Genomic DNA, 17486 nt, shown 5'->3' on the forward strand with positions numbered 1-17486 from the left:
AGTCAAGAATACTCTCTATAACACCCCAAATATTTATTTAGTAAATCCACAAATTTTGTGTCAGTGAGTGTGTTTGAGATTTGAGTTTTCATTTTGCAAAAAAAAAAACAAAAAAAAAACAACACAAAGTACCTTAAGTCTTTACATATATTATAAGTCTGGAGAGGACATTGATGTAAATTGCCTCTTGAAGATTGTATTGAGGCAAACTACCGTGAAGCAGTAATTCTAGTTTGCTTTGAGTTGTCATTAAGAGGAAATCAGAAAACTAGAGTACTAAAGCAATAGTGTGGTGTTTCTCAACACAGTTTAAATGACCAATGTCTCAATATTTGCATGCATTTCTACTTTCAAGACAGCATTTGGCTTCAAGTCGTAGGAGTGTGTATAGAAATAAGCCCATAGACCTTTGAAACTTGCTTGAGATGAATAACTTTTCCCAGAGAAGGATTATTTAAGTGTTCATATTTGACACATAATCATGATTTCCGTGTAATTTTAACATTAACAGCTTTGGAAGTGAAGAATTTCCCAGATGAGGGATCAATAAAGTCTTATCTTGCTAATTTGCTTCATAATGTATGTTAAACATCTGACTTTCATCCCTTGCAGCTTCTCAACTAACTTGTAATTATTGCTATTGTGTGCAAATAATGCCCAAATTTAGATTTATACAACTTTTTACGTCTGCTAAAATCTAATTACCCAACCCTACTTTTATTCGAGATTTACTTTGGCTCCTTCAAGATTAAAGTCAATAAACATTTGTCTTTGCTGGAAGGCTTTTACTGTGATTAGCAGGAGCATGAAGGCAAGAAAAGGTCATCTTGATCTCTTACTTACTTTCTTTTTCAATAGCACTTTATTTTAAATTGTACAAAATAACTTTTAGGTGGGCTGCCTTTGATTTAGATGCCCAGGGAAATGACTTGATCTTAGATTTGAGAGTGAGTTTCCAAAAAACTAGGAGCAATATTTTCAGTTAATCAAACCTTAGAAGGCACAAAATAAGCTTTTTTGGTTATCATGGAGAGGATAATGAGAGTTATGTTGTTTAATAAATAATGAAGGTTTGTTCAGCAGCTGCTCTCTTGGCACTGTCATGAATAACCATATTTTAGTCATGGTAATGCACTGAGCAGCCCTCCTCATCTACAGTCTGCTCGTAGAATTTGGAAAAGCTCATCAGCGTACTGTATCAGACCTTTGTTTTCATTATTAATTTAGCCGAACGCCAACTTCCTTCTGCTTTGTCTTTCACAGGCAGAAAAGGATGATGGGTATGACCCCCAACGAGGCTGAGCTCATTGACGTGGAGAGTCACTATCCCACCGACCGCATCCCGATGGAGATGAAGGAGAAGTCTGTAGCTGAAAATCTGCTGGACAAGATGTCTGAGACACAGTGAGCGTTTCTCTTTCCTTCTGTCTCATTAGGAATGAGTTACTTTGAGTGTACAGGGTTCCTGAGGTATAAGACAAATTTCTTTCTGCATAGACATTGTTTCCTCTCACGCAGGCGCAGACCGTACAAGCTTGTTGACCATCGGCTGCTGTCTTTGTGGTGTGCTTAAGTGCAGACTTTTGGTCGAGACACAGGCAACAGTTGGCTTTCATAGCCACTGGTTTTTTGATGTAGGTCTAGTGTGTCTGGGCCCATAAGTGACTCACAGTTCGAGCACTTTAAAAGCCTGCATAGACATAAAACTTACCTAGTTTACTTATATTAGCAGAAAATTAGCTGCCTGAGAAAATAACTTTCTCTTTGATTAAAAAGTCAATGGTGTACAGGCTTTTGTGCATAAATACATACTGCGAAAGGTCAGCTGCGACTCCCAAGGAACATTTTTGTTGCTTACATTGCTAACAGAGTTTTGTAGAAACCTGGTAATACATTCAGCAATTTAAATTAGTGCATTGTGGGTCAGTGTTTGACAACAGTAGCAGCCTTTTAAATTTGATTTGCCAAAGGAATAAAACCATGAACTATAACTCCCTTTTGTGCATTCCTGTTTGCAAATTAGACCAAGGACTGATCTAATCAGTGCAATTTTCACACTCAAGAAAATGACAGCAGAAATGTCATGAATATATTAAAAGAAAACTTTCAAATAGTGACTGGACAGTGAGGAAAAACACTTCAGTCTCGTCTATACGACCTGCTGCTCTATGCTTCTAGCTGAGAAGGAGGTTGATCTAGCACATAAGTCGGTAGAGCAGCCAATTTGGATATATGTCCTCTAAAGTTGGCACTACACTTTCTTTAAAGCTCTATAGTGGGTATATTCAACGTTAGCTGTGCACATGACCAATATAGTGCAAAGCGAACAGAGACAACCACAGAAGGAGAAGGAGAAAATCAAGCTGAGTGGACTCGAGAGCTGGAGAGGGAACCGTGATTGGAAGAGAGCACAATAGAGCAAGAAGGAAATGAAGAGGCAGAGAGGAAAAGATGGAGTCAGCAGTGCCACGCTGGCAGGAAGGCTCTCCCCTGGCATTTTGCCAACCAGCGGGAGGGATAGTGGTGGTGGTGTTGTGGTGGTGTTGGGTGGGGGGGGTTACACAGCGGAAGAGAGAAGGGGAGAGAAAGGTCCAGAGGGTTATCGATGCTGGATAGCTCCTGCCCTGGACGCGGTTAAAGAAAGAAAGCAAGAGATCTGGGGGAAAGTTAATCTATCCTTGACCCCGTGGCCAACTACAATGTGTTATCCCATACACGAAGTGAGTCAGACAGACAGAGAGAGAGAGAAGAGGCCAGGGAGAGGGCAGAAGACTGTCTAACTTCATCTTGTCAGAAGAGAGAGGAAAAAATGAACACCAGAAATGAACGGAGATGCACTCATCCTGTGGATATAACCACGCTGTCAGTGAAGAAGACACAAAAAGCCTACAAAGCCGACTGTATCAAAACGATGATAATTCAGCTTTTGTCTCCCTCAATTACGATCACACAGTTGGATCTGTATCTCAAATGCACAAACGATTCATTCAGTTTCTCTCTATTCATTCGCCCTGACAATCATCTCTCTATTCCCCTCATCTTACATTCTCCCACACTCTTGCACCCCGTCACCCCCTTCAAACGCCCCCCACCACAGTGACCTCGCCCCAGCTGTTTCCCATTGGTCTCTCTGGTGATGAGAATGAGGCAACCGGACCTTTTGATTGGATTATGCAGGGAAATCCCGGGGAAACCCCTCCCACCCTTTATGTTCAAAGCAAAACATGAGTATCCAATTTCCAGTCTTGCCTGTGTGTTGCATCAGACAAAAACAGGGTTAAATAGATATTTCCGCTGTGCTGGAGCATTTCTGACTTTGCAGACAGCTTACTACAGAGACGAACCAGAGCAGAGAAAGTTTTAAGAAGTCCGGAGACAATAGACATTTAGTTTGCAGATCTTAAAGAGTGCAAGTTGATTTTAAAATTGATTGAGTGTGCAGAGGTGCAGCTTTTGATGCATCTTTTACTTTTTTGATCTTTTTTGTTTTTGTTTTGTTTTTTTTCACTTTTTTGTTCAAATTTTGGAATATGTTCAATAGCTTCTGCTCTGAACACAATAACACAACAATCAGCTTTGAGTTGGATCAGGAAAAGCTTAGTTGCTTCAGATTCCACCGGCCCAAAACACACTTAACAAACAGAGAGAGGAAAAATGCTACTTAAAAAGAAGAGGTGAGCTTGATGCTGCAAGAGGAGTAAGTCTGTTTCTGCTTTTGTATCTTTCTGACCGTAACACCACTAACATCTGTCTCTTTTCTTTCAGACCGGCAATTGTCTCGGATGAAGAAAAATGGTGAGTACAGTTTTTTGTTGATAAAGTTTAAAATATTTGCGTTAGAGTTCTGTTTGAGTATGTATTTGTGGATGTGGAACTGATTTGATGTGCACGCTTTTTCCAAGCCTGGGTGTGGTCAAACCACAGGAATTTTGCATACTGGCTCACGTGCACCAGATACTAAAACACTTCTTTCAGTTGACTTTTCTATCGGGAAAAGTTCCTTCTATATATCTTTTATACTTTCTTTTTAAAAATTGTCACTGCACTTCATAACAGTATCTTGTAAAGTGACCGAGATGCATTCTTAAACTTTTCCTTCTTGATTAAAGTGTTCACATATAGAAAATGATTTCTCTGCCATGCCACACATCAGGTTTTTCATGCTTTTCTCTTGGCAGTTCCGGTCCTTTGTGATTCAAGTTCTTTATGTTGCAGTCGATGTATTCAGACAGCATGCTCTGTAAAACTGTGCGCTGACTGGTGATGCGAGACACTTGTACTTTTGTTGTGTGCACATCCCGGGAGGCTCCTCCTCTGTCTTTTTTTTTCCTCGAACTCCTCTTATTTTCCTCTGCTCCTCCTTTGTCTCTTTCTGTCATCCTTTTTCTCTCCTCCTTCAACTCCTCCTCCTCCCTTTCTGGACATCATCAATGCTCCACCTCCCTATTCCCACATCTGCATCTGCACACCCCCATTTTCATCCTCACACTCTTCTCTCATTTCGATATCAGTGACGCCAGAGACTATGCAGACACTTTATTTCAGCCTTTAATGTGATACCTACTAAGGACATATGCATCTATATAAAAAATATGACCATGAATTTAAAGTTTAATTTATTCAGATAAAAAAAGCCTGCATAACAAAACATTTCCATATACTGTGAGTATTAAAGGGACTGGAAGCCAGTTAGTGAGCTCCATATCTAAACGTTAGCTACTGTTGCTCTCTGTAAGCAGAGTGGAGAGATGCACTGAGACGAGACATTTGAGAGCAGCAGCATTAAACAACTTAAATCATCCGAATGGCTTATATAGGAAACCAAGAGCGACAGGAACATCTCATATTTTCCCGTCACGTCACAATCAGCTCACATATGATCAGTAAAAAAGTGATTAATACATGTAAATTGCTACATAGAGCCCCTTTAACGATGATCCGATATTATTAATAACTTAATCATTAATACCTTTTTCTAACTTCTCCCATAGCCAATCCATCTTCACAGCGGTGGCCTTCTACATGAAGCACCTCGGGGTTAAAACCAGGGCAGTCGACAGTAAGAAGTCGAGGGGAGGCTTCTTCAGGAGACAGCTAGTCAAGGTAAGCTTCCACCATCTATGTAGAAGGATAACATACACTGCATATATACTGCACTGTCCTCATGAAACTTTTTAGGGGATATTTGTGTTTTTGCAGCCCTGAGATTGCATTCATATTTACATTAAACTTCTCTCTTACTCCGCACCTGTGTTATCTTTCCAGAATAAGAAGGATGAATCCACAAAGGGCAAGCCCAGAGGCGTGTTTCCTGGCATCCCCAGCTGGATTGCAGGCAACAGTATGTATCTGCTTTTGAGCCTCATCATGCTGACCTTTTTTGAATGATATTTTAAAGTTTTTACAATCTTTAAATCAATATTATAGTGGCTTATAAAAGAGCTATATGTTGCATCTTTAAATATTCATGCCCATGGATGCTCTGGATATGAGAACATGTTGTCCTGCCCTTCTTTCCTGTTACAGCTGAGGTCAAACCTAAAACGGAGGCTGAAGGTACTAGTCGTCTAGAGTCCCCAACCCCCCTTTTAATTTGTAGAATGGTCACATCCCTACTAATCAAACCATAAGCATGTTTGCATGTCCTAAATCAAACTGGGAGGGGAGGTGGGTGGGGCATTGTTTAGTTGATTTTGTGTTTCAGGGTGGTCGTGAAAAATTAGAGGTACTATATACTTTGTAATCACCATAAACCCTCACACATTGCATACTCATCTGCAGGGTTGTGGGTGTTCACTTGTACCAAACTAACCCTTTCATTTACTACAGATGATTGCACCATACTTATCCTGTCTGTTTGTTTGTCATAGTCTTTGTCCCTTTTTCACTGACTGAAGTGCCTTTGGCTCATTTTTTCTGTGTCTGTATGTCAGTAGATATGTTCTGTAATATTGGTTGCACTCTTCCCATTCTTCAGCGGAAAAGGAGAAACCGAATCCAGAGCGTAAGGGTCCAACACCAGGCAGAGCCTCTTTGACCGACCCTGCAGCCCCGTCCCTCCCCAGCAAGAAGTCTGGTTCCATTGGAAGCCCCGCCTCCCTGACTGGGTCAGAGATCAGTGATGGCTCCAGCAACAACATCAGCACCATCAACAACCCCGAGTCTTCAAACATTGATGGTGAGGCTTCTCATTGTATAGTCTGTGTTGAACAGAGTGTGACTTCATAGACATCATAATTAGTTGATAAACTGATGAACGAAATAAGTCAACTGACACACTCATAGCCCTGTGAGGCTGAACTCAACTGCTTTGAGCTAAATGCTAATGTTAGCACGCTACTTTGCTTACAGTAAATATGCTAGCATTGCTATTTAGCAGGTATAATGTTTACTAGATTTACTACTGTGATATTTAGTACTGTATGAGTTTAGCTTTTTAGCATGCTAACATTAGCTAAATATGGTACATTTCATGGCAATCTGTCCAACATCCTCTGGAGACCATGAATTTCATGACAGGCCGTCTAGCTGTTATTTAGATATGCATTATTTATTATTGTAAAGAGATATACATTTGTTAATTTACTGGAATAACCAACTCATTGTGCTAAGCAGAAAAAAACAAGATACATAACCCCTCATTTGTTCTCTCGCCCCCTTCTCTAATCTTCCAGGCCTCTTAAGCAATCGCTTAGAGCCTCCGACCCTCTCAGAAGGGGGTGATGTGTCCCCTGTCGGGTTGGGAGGAGGGCTGACAGTTGGGGAGCTGCTCACACCCAGCGACACTCCCACAGAGGAAAATCTGGAGAAAGACAGGTGAGGAGGATAGAGGTGGAAAAAATCCATTAGCATCAAGGGAGTGAGATTATAACTCCAATGTAATGACTCAGTAATAGAGTATAAGGTATTAACAGGATTAGAGACTGTAATCAGATTATAATTAGACTGTATGGGAGGTGCACAGTGTAAAGACCGTATCGATTCAAGGGAAAGAGGGAAGTGAAACGTGTCTGAAGTTGCTCCGGCTGAGGGAGCGTGGTAAAACTCCCCCAGCAGTCTGTCCCTGCTGTGTGCAAGCTTTTGTCGTGCTGCCTGTTGCTCGCTAGCTAACAGAGCCTGCAGTTTTGAGAAGAACCCTCACCAGGTGAACTCCAACCCAGTCCTCTCTTCCAGCCCTTTGCCTTACTTCCCCCTCATGCCCTCTGTCCTCTCTCTTCTCACAATGGCTTGTGTGCTCTCTTCCTGATATCATTCTGTCCTGTTTGTGTTCTTTGGTGTGTGTGTCCTGTTGTGCATCTCCTCTTGTTTACAACAGAGCTTCATTGCAGTTTTTGTTGCATATAGGCAGCGTTTTTGCAGTTCTGACTATACAGTGTTTTTTTTATTGGATTCAGGTCAATACACTGGTGATTTCTACTAGATTTGAGACACTTGTAACTCTTATGGTTATATGGCACTGAATTATAGATGAGCCTTGCTATGCTGCAACTTTCTATCCAGTAAACATGTTTGGCATTTAAGTCAGAAATGTTAGGATAACAGAAATTTGTCGAAATTAGATTGTGGATGCCTTCAAGAGTCGTCAGATTGCGCATCCTCTGTCTAAACCTTGGCTAAAGCTTTAAAACCTTTGAAGATTAGCACCTTAGTCAACTGCTAGGTATTAGACAAAGTCACTAGTTTGTTATTTAGTTTAATGATATATTTTAGTTTTTGTCGCTCATCCCATGTGCTTCTCAAGATGTCTGCGTCTGTCGTGGCCAGGGCCAGTCCTCTGTCCTGCTTGTCTCAACAGTGTGTGCGGTTACATGTTGTGCCAGGGGGCTTATTTGGCATGCTCTACTCTGATGGTGGTTAACTTGTTCAGTTCATCATGTTGGGGTTTGCAGTTGCATGTTGTGGTTCTTACTGTGGCTTACAATAGCTTGTATGAAGGCGGGCGTGTAACAATGTGGTGTCCCGTGTTTTTACAGACGGAAGACAAGGTGGGTGTCAGCGCCTTGACAGAGTCATGGACATACTTCAGGCCTTATACTGATCACACAACAAACACGTACAAACACTTGACCTGATACATAACACAAACACACTTCATGGCTAAGTATCATGTACCTGTTTTTGAAGGAATTAGCTTGATTGTTGAGATCATTTGGATTATTTTTGGTTGGCGTGAATGCACATTGTGTGGATTGAGAGAAGTGTTTGTTGACATAAATTACATTAAAGTTGTCTTACTGAAATCTCATGGTACAGACATTATGTAGAAGCAATGCATGGCGACTTTCTTAACATGTAAAAAGTGTTGGCATTCAAGTGCTACATTACATGAAGCATACGTTTCATTGTCTAACCAGTATATGCATGTCGTACGTCATGCATATTCACTTTGTACTCACTGATTTTCTCTATCTTTTATTGATGTCATTTTTCATTTTGAACAACTCTCTTTCTTGTATGTATCCCCTGCTGCTGTACCTTTTAACCATCTGTCCTCTTTACCTTCATAATAAACACAAATGTCTGTGCACACTGACTGCACATGACTTCTATTCTTTCTCTCCTACTGTCCTTTCCTTAAAAATATATTTTCACTCCCTTTGATATCTCTATCTTTGTTTCTTCCTTCAATACCTTTGTTCCCATTTTTCTCCTTCTTATCCATCTGTCCTTTCTTGCATTTGTTCCTGCCTTCTATTTCTGTCATCCCTCCCCCATCCTCTCCCACCTTCCCTCCCTACAGTAGGAAAGTGGCACGTAGCGAGAGTGCCCGCGTGGACCGGCACTCCTCTCGGCGCCGTGGCTCATCCCGGGTCAAACAGTCTCGCTCCCGTAGCGATGTGGATCTGCAGCCGCCCTCTACCATGACAACAACACCTACCCCGTTCACCCCCCAGCACCTCCATTCGTAAGATGGACACAACCCCCTCTTTAAGGGTGCACAGCAGGGACAGACTGTCAGATATGACAGAGAAAACAGAATGAGTGCAGCTTTCCTCAAATAACCAGAAAGCAGTTAAACAGAGTAATTGGTAGAATATTGATGGATCAGTCCCACATGGCTCATTCAGAACTAGGACATAGGAATTAATGTTTGTGTAAGTAAGTTATTTTTTAAGGCTCCATTTTTCTCCTGAATCAATCTGACTGACCGGTTTACTGACTCATTATTGATGGATCTGTCTCTAATAGTTGACCCGTGCTGTGACTGAAGGGGACTGACTAACAGTTAAACAGCACTCTCATTTTCAGTGACATTTAGCTCTTTAGGGGAATGATTATTGGCTGAGGTCACCGTTGACCGCTGAGTAAGCATTAGGTGCCAACCCTTTACTAAGGGTTAATTCACTTGTTGATAGTCAACTATAAATCCCAATGCAGTCAGTTGTACTGTCAGGAACCAGACGGGGATGTCTTTAAAGTCCTGAGTAAGACAACAGAAGTCCAGTTCAGTCAAAGACATTTCCGTTTGTAATTTCTCTTGTATAATCCTTACAAGGACAGCTGCTGTCATCATGGAGGTCCAGTGGAGAGCAGCTTTGTGCTGTGGATTATTTTGAGTAACAGGTTCATGATTACTGGCTTTGATCATGCTTAGAGTTTTTCAAATGTATTTATTTACTTTTGGCTCCTTGAGCATCTCAAGCCGATCGCCATGTAGTTCCATTATATTCAAAAGAAGGCAGTTATCTCTACAGCCAATATCTCCAAAACTTTACTCATACCAAGACAATCTAGATGGATAAATAGCACTCTGATTTTGGAGTGAACTGTCCCTTTAACATGCAACTACTTGTTGTTATTAATGTGAGGCTCTACTTGTAGCTATACTAACAGGACATTGATAGATGGTTTATCTACTAGATACTCTCAGTAGCTATTTAACACCCTCACCTTATCTAATGTTGAGAAATCCCTGGTGCACATTTAGAAACACAACCAGCTGTTCACAGTTACTGTTGTTCCACAGCCAACGGCCTGCACTAGAGCCCCCAGACTGTGTCCCATTACCTGATAGCCACCTGGGTCATACTTGAATTATGTTGTAGTAACCAATCCAAATGAATCACCCTGCTTCCTTCGTTCTTCAGTTTTGAAGGACCAGTTTTGGCTCCTGAAGGGCCCGGCCAGTCCCCCACCAGCCCCTCCCCGCAGCTGGAGGAGATGGACCCGCGCCTCCTGGAGTTCGAGCAGGACCCGCCCAACTGGAGGGAGCTGGCCTCCCCTGAAGCCCTGTCCAATCTCGGCAAGAAGGAGACCAAGAGGCAGGAGGTCATCAATGGTGAGGAGAAGCAAAGATGAAGCAACATTTGGGGGTGAAATTGACTCCCTTTCTCATTTCGTGTCTTCTCCTTCTCCCCTTTCCAGAGTTGTTTGCAACTGAGCATGCCCATGTACGGATGTTAAGTGTCCTTCAGATGGTCTTCTCAAAGCCATTAGAGAGAGAGGAGCTCCTGACTGGCACTGAGCTGGCCGCCATTTTCCCCAACCTGGATGAGATCATTGATATGCACCGTGAGTGCTGCTGCCTTTCTTGACTTGTGTTTGTATCCTTCCAGAGTCAGACACATGAGGAAGTGGTCTCCTTCTACACAACAAGCAAATCTAATATTCTTGCAGTGAATCTAAAACAGTTTAAAACTTCTTTTTTCCATTTATTGTCAGTGATAAAGGTAACTGCACACACAACCTGTCTATATAAACAGGATGTCACTGGATGCATAGACGAGGATAATACAAAAGTAAAAATCAATGACGTATCTCACAAAAAACATCCTTTTTATTAATTGTCCATGACAGAGAACAATGTTTTTTAGCTTAGTGACTGTGTTGTGTTGAGAAGAGTTGCTCACTGTAATTTTTAAGTGACTTATTTGTCTCTGGCTCTGATTCCAGATAACTTCTACGACAACTTGAAGAAACTGCGTTTGGATGACTCCTTCATCGTGAAATCCATCAGCACGACGGTGCTCAACAGAGTGAGTCATCATAATCTTTCTCTTTATATCATCCTGTTTCTCTTTTCTCCTCGTATTTGTGTTGCTTTTAGGAAATCCCTGACTGATATGTGCTGACAATCTAATTAAACATAAATTGGCGGTGATGGTGCCAAAATCTGATTTTGTTCATTTGACGAATGCTTAAATGTGTTTATCTAATGAAAGGGAAATATTGGCTGTAACAGCTACACCATCATATTGTCTGTCTTTACTCTGTACCTTTTCCAGCTCTTTCTCCATCTGCCAATCTCTTTATTCCTCTCATTCTTTACTTCTGGCTAGAACAACACAGTGCTAATTTGTGTGTGTGTGTATGTGTGTGTGTGTGTGTGTGTGTGTGTGTGCGCGTGTGCGTGTGCGTGTGTGTGTGTTTGTTCCAGTTTGGGGGCACAGAAGGGGAGTGGTTCCAGAAATTGACAGCTCGTTTCTGCAGTCACCAGTCGTGGGCCTTGGACCAGATCAAGAGCAGGCAGAAGAAAGAGCCACGCTTCAACTCCTTCATACTGGTACCAAAGACACACACGCATGCACGCACGCACGCACACACACACACACACACACACACACACACACACACACACACACACACAGATAAAGTGTCTCATAAATAAATTCTTAAAATTTAACAGAAAAACACACATGGATGCACTCACAGATGCATTGACGTACAAAATTTCACATAAGTGGTCCCATACATGAGCTCCCATTCTGACTTTGTGTGTTTGTGTGTTTTAATCCCAGGAGGCAGAGAGTAAGCCCCAGTGCCGCAGGCTGCAGCTCAAGGACATCATTCCCATAGAGATGCAGAGACTGACCAAATACCCGTTGCTGCTGGAGAATATTGCCAAGAGCACAGGTGTGTGTGTGTAACGTGTGTGTGTGTGTGTGTGTGTGTGTGTGTGTCATGGCTGTTTGTGCATCACTTCTTGTGAAATAATAATGATTATAATGATAATATGATTACATAATTGTAATCATATTAATGACATTTTATGTTATTACTGATGCCAGGTGACTTGATTCTACTAAAAGAGCTGCACTGATTAGTCGTATAATTAATGAGTAGATCGAAAGAAAATTAATTGCCAACTGATTTGATCTTCTATTAATCGTTTCAGTCATTTTTCAAGCAAAAATGTCAAATGTCTGCTGTTTCCAGCTTCTTAAATGTGAGGAGTTGCTGCTTTTCTTTGTTATTTATGACAGCAAATGAGGAGTTTTGATGTTTTGTGACAAAAGAAGCAAACAGAAAACGTCACTTAAGGTTCTTGGGAATTGTGATGAACATTTTTTCACAATTTTTTTGACATTTTATAGACTAAACGATTAATCGCTTGATCATAAAAATAATCAGAATATGAATCTATGATGTAAGTAATCGTTAGTGGCAGCCCTATTAAATATCATCATAAAGCTTTATATTTCACATATATATCTGGGTTTGTTACATAGGACAGAGGACCATCGACTCCATGTCTGGTGTTATGTAGATTCTGTAAGCTGGGACATGGGCGTATATTTTATATAATGATCTATGTTTATGTAAATTGTGAGTAAATAATTTTAGGTCAAAATGCAGAAGATGGTTCATCTGCGTCAGAACAATGTGGACAATATTTGCACAACTACCTCAAGCACACCAGTAAAACACTTAAACGATCGATCGCTGTCCATCCCGGATGTTTGTCTACACTCGTGATTTATGGCTTTTGTTTGGGCTCTGCTGTGAAAGCTGTATTTTCCTCAACTCTGTTTTCTGTCTCTCCACAGACAACCCGACAGAGAAGGAGAGGATCCAGCAGAGCGCAGAGTGCTGCAGAAAGATCCTCAACCATGTCAATGAGGAGGTCAAAGTGATGGAGAACCTATTGGTGAGAAACACACAATCCATCACTCAACACACTGTTATGTAGTGATTGAGCACCAATTGGAGTCGAGTAAATTCATTTTGAGACCTCTGAAGGTCTCTGCTTGTTAGACGACTTCTACTTCACTGTCCGTCCTCAGTCTGACCCCCGAACCTTTCTCTGTGTTCCCAGACTCTGAAGGACTACCAGCGTCGATTGGACACATCAGGGCTCAAACCCAGTAATGAGCTTTATACTGAATATAGGGTAAAGTTATTTTCAACAAAGTTTGCTCACACTGTTCACAGATTTTAGTTCTTTGATGCCTTTACTGCAAGAAATGTTCTCATTATTCTGCTTCTGTCTTTTCTAGAACATAGATCTGACTCAGAAGAAGATGCTTTATGAAGGCCCTGTGACCTGGAGAGTCACAAAGGAGAAGGCAATCGGTAAATAAATGCTTGTGTGTACATTACATGCAGAAAAACCGCCCAGGGTCATCAGGAGAGCTTCAGCAATCAGTTAATTAAACGATTTGTAGATTGACAGAAAAATAATGGACAACTATTTTTATAATAGATCAATCTTTAAAGTAATTTTTCATGCAGAAGTGGCAGAAAAAGTTGTTTTCATTCTCTCAAATATGGAAATGTTCTGCTGCTTTCTGTCTTATGTCATATCAAACTGAATCTTTGGGTTTTGGAATGACTAAACAAGACACTTAAAAACATGATCTTGGACTTAAAGAAACTGAAATTGGACATTTTTCGCTATTTTCTGACATTTTATAGATCAAATAATTAGATACATATATTCAACAGTTTAATTAATGATTTTTATTGTTTATTTATTGTGCCCTCCTTGTTCTGCTGGAAAAAAGACAAACATGCCACAGCCATTTAAACATCTGCTCAACCCTTTATGAACATTTATAAATAAATTAAATATTTTTTTAGGCCAGTCCTGCCAAACACACTTAAACATTTATTATATTTATGTGAACTTGTATCTTTATTAACTTTGTATCTGATTCCAGCATGCAAAGTCAGTTTTATTTGGGGATGTTGAGATAAATAGTATCACACTTGTCTGTTTTCAGTTCCCTTTTTCAAATGTGTAGGATACATCTTGCTATAAAGGGGAAACCCAGCTGCAATGCAGATGTTTTTTTAAGACCTAATTGGCACCTTAACTTCCTTTTTTATATCCAGTTGAGTTCAATAAACTAACCGTTAACTCAACTGTATTTACACCTATCTGTACATCTGCATGCAGCAGTTCGCCGCCTCTTTAAACAGATAGACATGAGAGAAAAAAGAAGTAATAATGTTTATCACAAAACTAAAACAATCAAGGCTGTAAGCTTTAGAAACTATGGGGAACTGGTAATAAATACATTAGTAAATAATTATCTTAAAGAAAATAATCTAAAGTAATGAAAACGCATTAAAAATTATCTATGAGGAATTGAGAGAACTCTTTATCTCACTCTCTCCCGTCTCGTCCTCCCTGTCCTTTCCACTTCGCTGTCCTCCTCTATCTCCTTCCCGTCTCTCAGAGGTGCAGTGTGTGCTGCTTGGAGACCTGCTGGTGCTCCTGCAGAGGCAGGACGACAAGATGGTCCTCAAATGCCAGAGCAAGAGTAACATAGCCCTGCAGGAGGGCAAGCAGATGCTGAGCCCTATTATCAAGCTGGACTCGGTCTTCCTACGTGAGGTGGCCACAGGTCAGTTGCGCACAGTAGTTTCACATATATATATATGGTCACTTCTGTTGTGAGATCAGTATCATTTAACCTTCCGATTGCTGTTTTTTCCTTTTCCGTCAGATCGAAAGGCCTTCTATGTGATTTTTACCTGGGATAGCGGTGCTCAGATCTATGAGCTTGTGGCTCAGTCTCTTGGAGAGAGGAAAATGTAGGTGTCAGAGAGAAATACATGGACCAAACATGTTTGTTTCGGGCAGTTAATCATAGGATGGATTGTAATCTGAATTGTGTGTGTTCACAGCTGGACTGAGGTGATAAAAACAGCAGTGGATGATCTGAAGAAGAGTGGAGCACCCATGAGGTTGACACTGCCTCCTGGAACTGGAGGAGCTCCCTTCAGTCCCTCCGCGTATGTATCAACTTGTGCGACTGTGTGTGTGCGCTTACTTGCGAGATATATTCATCGCCTGCCAAAGTTCCCCCATCTCCAAATATCTAATTTCTTTTGTCATTTTCTCTCCATCAGGCTGACTGCCCCTTTGAGCCCGACAGAGAATGGGAGTTTGAAAAGCAGCAGTGGTGAGATCGCAGTGTTTTATCAGCTGAACACTTAATAAAATAATGCAAATTTGTTATTGTTACATATTTCTGAAAGCCCGAGCCAAAGTTAAGCCTCGTGTCTGTCCGTAGATCGAGATAAAGACAGCTTGACGGATGAGAAGTCTTCAGACCCGAGGCACAGGCTGATTGATTTCCTGTCAGAGAAAGGCTTTGACCTGATAGGCCACTCCAACAGCTATCAGGAGAAGGTGGCCAACAGTGCTTTGGATGAAGGTGAATGAGGGTCTTCCATGTACTTCTATAGATGATTTTTATGTGATTATCTTTCTTTTACAGCAGCTTGACCTGTCCTTCTAATGAAACCACCGTATCTGTCTCCTGTGTTAGTCATGTCGCTGAAAAGGCTGTTGGTCGGCAGCATCAGTCTGTCAGAAGACTCACAGGACGATGAAGAAAACGGAGAGGAGCAATCAGAGAGGCCCAGTCAAGAAATGGACAGCTGTCAGTCAACAGGTAGGTTTAGGAATAGTTTGACAATCAATCATTCAATATCTTGCAGAGAGTTAGATGAGAAGATTGATAGCACTTCCACATCTTTAAGTTAAACATGAAGTGAGCGCCAACATGCTGTTAGTTTAGCTTAGCAACAGCTAGCCTGGCTAAAGGCAAACATGTTATATCTTGTTTGTTTTATCTGCAAGTTAGTATAAAAAAGCCAGTTTTTCTTGGCTTTTCATCGCCGTGATGTTAACGTTACCTGGGCACAGCTCACAATCAAGATGTAGTCCAGCGTTTATCTGTAAAACTGCAACATCCTCTTCTTTTTCCCCTTTTTTCTGGATGGATAAAACAAACTAGATACACATGTTGATCAGCACCTTCTATTCTGTGCCCAACACACTGCTTGCGTGTGCAGCGCTTGTGCGTGGCAGGAACATGTTGCTTTTCTTTTCGGTTACCATGTCAACTGCTTAGAGCAGACACACTGCGAGTGAGAATAGCGCGTCTCGCACGGGTCAAGTGAGGCTGCAGTGGCGCGCCATCAGTCTTGCGCCATCAGTCTCGCCTATTTTTACCGCGACACGCTTGCATTGCTTGGTAAAAATAGCAGTCATATCGACATCATACCAGCGTTTCGCAACAGTTTTTTAATGTCTGTATGTAGAATATGTCACAGACATAAGGAGGATACACACGACAAGGGCAGCTTTTTTCCAGTGCACTCTCTTTTTCTTTCTTTCTCTCCCTCCCTCCCTATTTTTTCCTTGCACTTCCTTGCTCTTTCACTGGAGTAAAGTAAGATCACCTCATCATTTTTATTGATAATTATCAAAGGCAAACTCCATGTAAAAAGATAGGGTGCTGCAGCAGCAACACTGCCTGTGTGGCAAAAGACACACGAGCTTCTTAGCCTAGGTAGACGTTTTTCTTAAACCCGCCTGCATGCATTCCAACATTCAAAATGGTTATTTAACATGAATAGTGCACTTCCCCCCAAAATAATGATTATAACAATGATTTTTTACTGTTTATTCTAAAAGTAGGATTTTTAGACCTATTTCATCATAAAATGACATTACAGAGAAATTAATCAAAATTGAGAAGCTCTAAAACAAGGTTTAACTCGTTACTAGTTACAGTTTTGCTGGTCAGAATTTACTTCAAAACAAAACTGACTCATGACATGACACGTCTTAATTGAGACTTTCCTTCCACAGAAGAAAGCCAGAGCACAGACAGGGGAGCCGAGGAGGAGAACGATAACCCTTCTGAAAAAGAAGGTGCGGGGATGAAGGGAGAGGAGGAGAGGAGCATCAGTGCACCACTGGTGCTGTCCCAGGAGAGGATGGAGGAAGTGTGCAGGAGGCTCCACAGTCTGCAGGACCACCTAAAGAGACTACAGGTATGGGGGAGGTGAACAGAGGGAGAGAGAGATGAGAATATAGAAGAAAAAACTGTGAGCAGGGAGTATGACAGGGGCAGATAAAGATGAGAGACATAACAAAAGATAGGAGCCGACTGGAAAGAGACACACGGTTGGGCATCAAGGATTTCAATGAGGATAACTTAAGTAAGGAGCGAGCTGCGGTATACTTTGGACAAATGGGGCCAAAATGGCACAAAAGAGAAACTAGAGAATAGAAAACCATTTAACCACTGCTGTTATTGCTTGGCTGAAAATTGCCTTGTGAAATTGGACTTTTCTGAAAATGGCTATTATGTCCAGCGCTTGCAATGGGATGTGTCAGAGAAGCAGCGAGGGAGACGAAGAGAGGATGTTAGGAGGAGGTTGAAGTGTGTGTGTGTGTGTGTGTGTATGTGTGTGTGTGTGTGTGTGTGTGTGTGTGTGCGCGCGTGCGTGTGTGTGTGTGT

The 17486-nt window shown here is 41.4% G+C and overlaps 1 protein-coding gene across 4 annotated transcripts in view; it reads left to right on the forward strand.

The window, feature by feature from the left end:
* arhgef1 (Rho guanine nucleotide exchange factor (GEF) 1) overlaps positions 1-17486 on the forward strand; it is a 42573-nt gene that overhangs the window by 23192 nt on the left and 1895 nt on the right. Inside the window, exons 7-30 of one of the 4 annotated variants that reach the window (XM_073484747.1) lie at positions 1264-1404; positions 3766-3795; positions 4992-5103; positions 5266-5341; positions 5527-5556; positions 5978-6178; positions 6675-6816; positions 7974-7985; positions 8741-8905; positions 10089-10279; positions 10366-10512; positions 10894-10976; positions 11378-11503; positions 11739-11853; positions 12768-12868; positions 13037-13111; positions 13218-13293; positions 14403-14570; positions 14673-14760; positions 14854-14961; positions 15079-15131; positions 15243-15386; positions 15501-15626; positions 16832-17016. In XM_073484747.1, coding sequence (XP_073340848.1) covers positions 1264-1404; positions 3766-3795; positions 4992-5103; positions 5266-5341; positions 5527-5556; positions 5978-6178; positions 6675-6816; positions 7974-7985; positions 8741-8905; positions 10089-10279; positions 10366-10512; positions 10894-10976; positions 11378-11503; positions 11739-11853; positions 12768-12868; positions 13037-13111; positions 13218-13293; positions 14403-14570; positions 14673-14760; positions 14854-14961; positions 15079-15131; positions 15243-15386; positions 15501-15626; positions 16832-17016 — 2695 coding nt within the window. The remainder of the gene's footprint in view (positions 1-1263; positions 1405-3765; positions 3796-4991; positions 5104-5265; positions 5342-5526; positions 5557-5977; positions 6179-6674; positions 6817-7973; positions 7986-8740; positions 8906-10088; positions 10280-10365; positions 10513-10893; positions 10977-11377; positions 11504-11738; positions 11854-12767; positions 12869-13036; positions 13112-13217; positions 13294-14402; positions 14571-14672; positions 14761-14853; positions 14962-15078; positions 15132-15242; positions 15387-15500; positions 15627-16831; positions 17017-17486) is intronic. The other 3 variants (XM_073484748.1, XM_073484749.1, XM_073484750.1) reach the window with 3 other exon arrangements.

This window comes from Pagrus major, chromosome 17, assembly GCF_040436345.1.
Source record: "Pagrus major chromosome 17, Pma_NU_1.0".
NCBI lineage: Eukaryota > Metazoa > Chordata > Actinopteri > Spariformes > Sparidae > Pagrus > Pagrus major.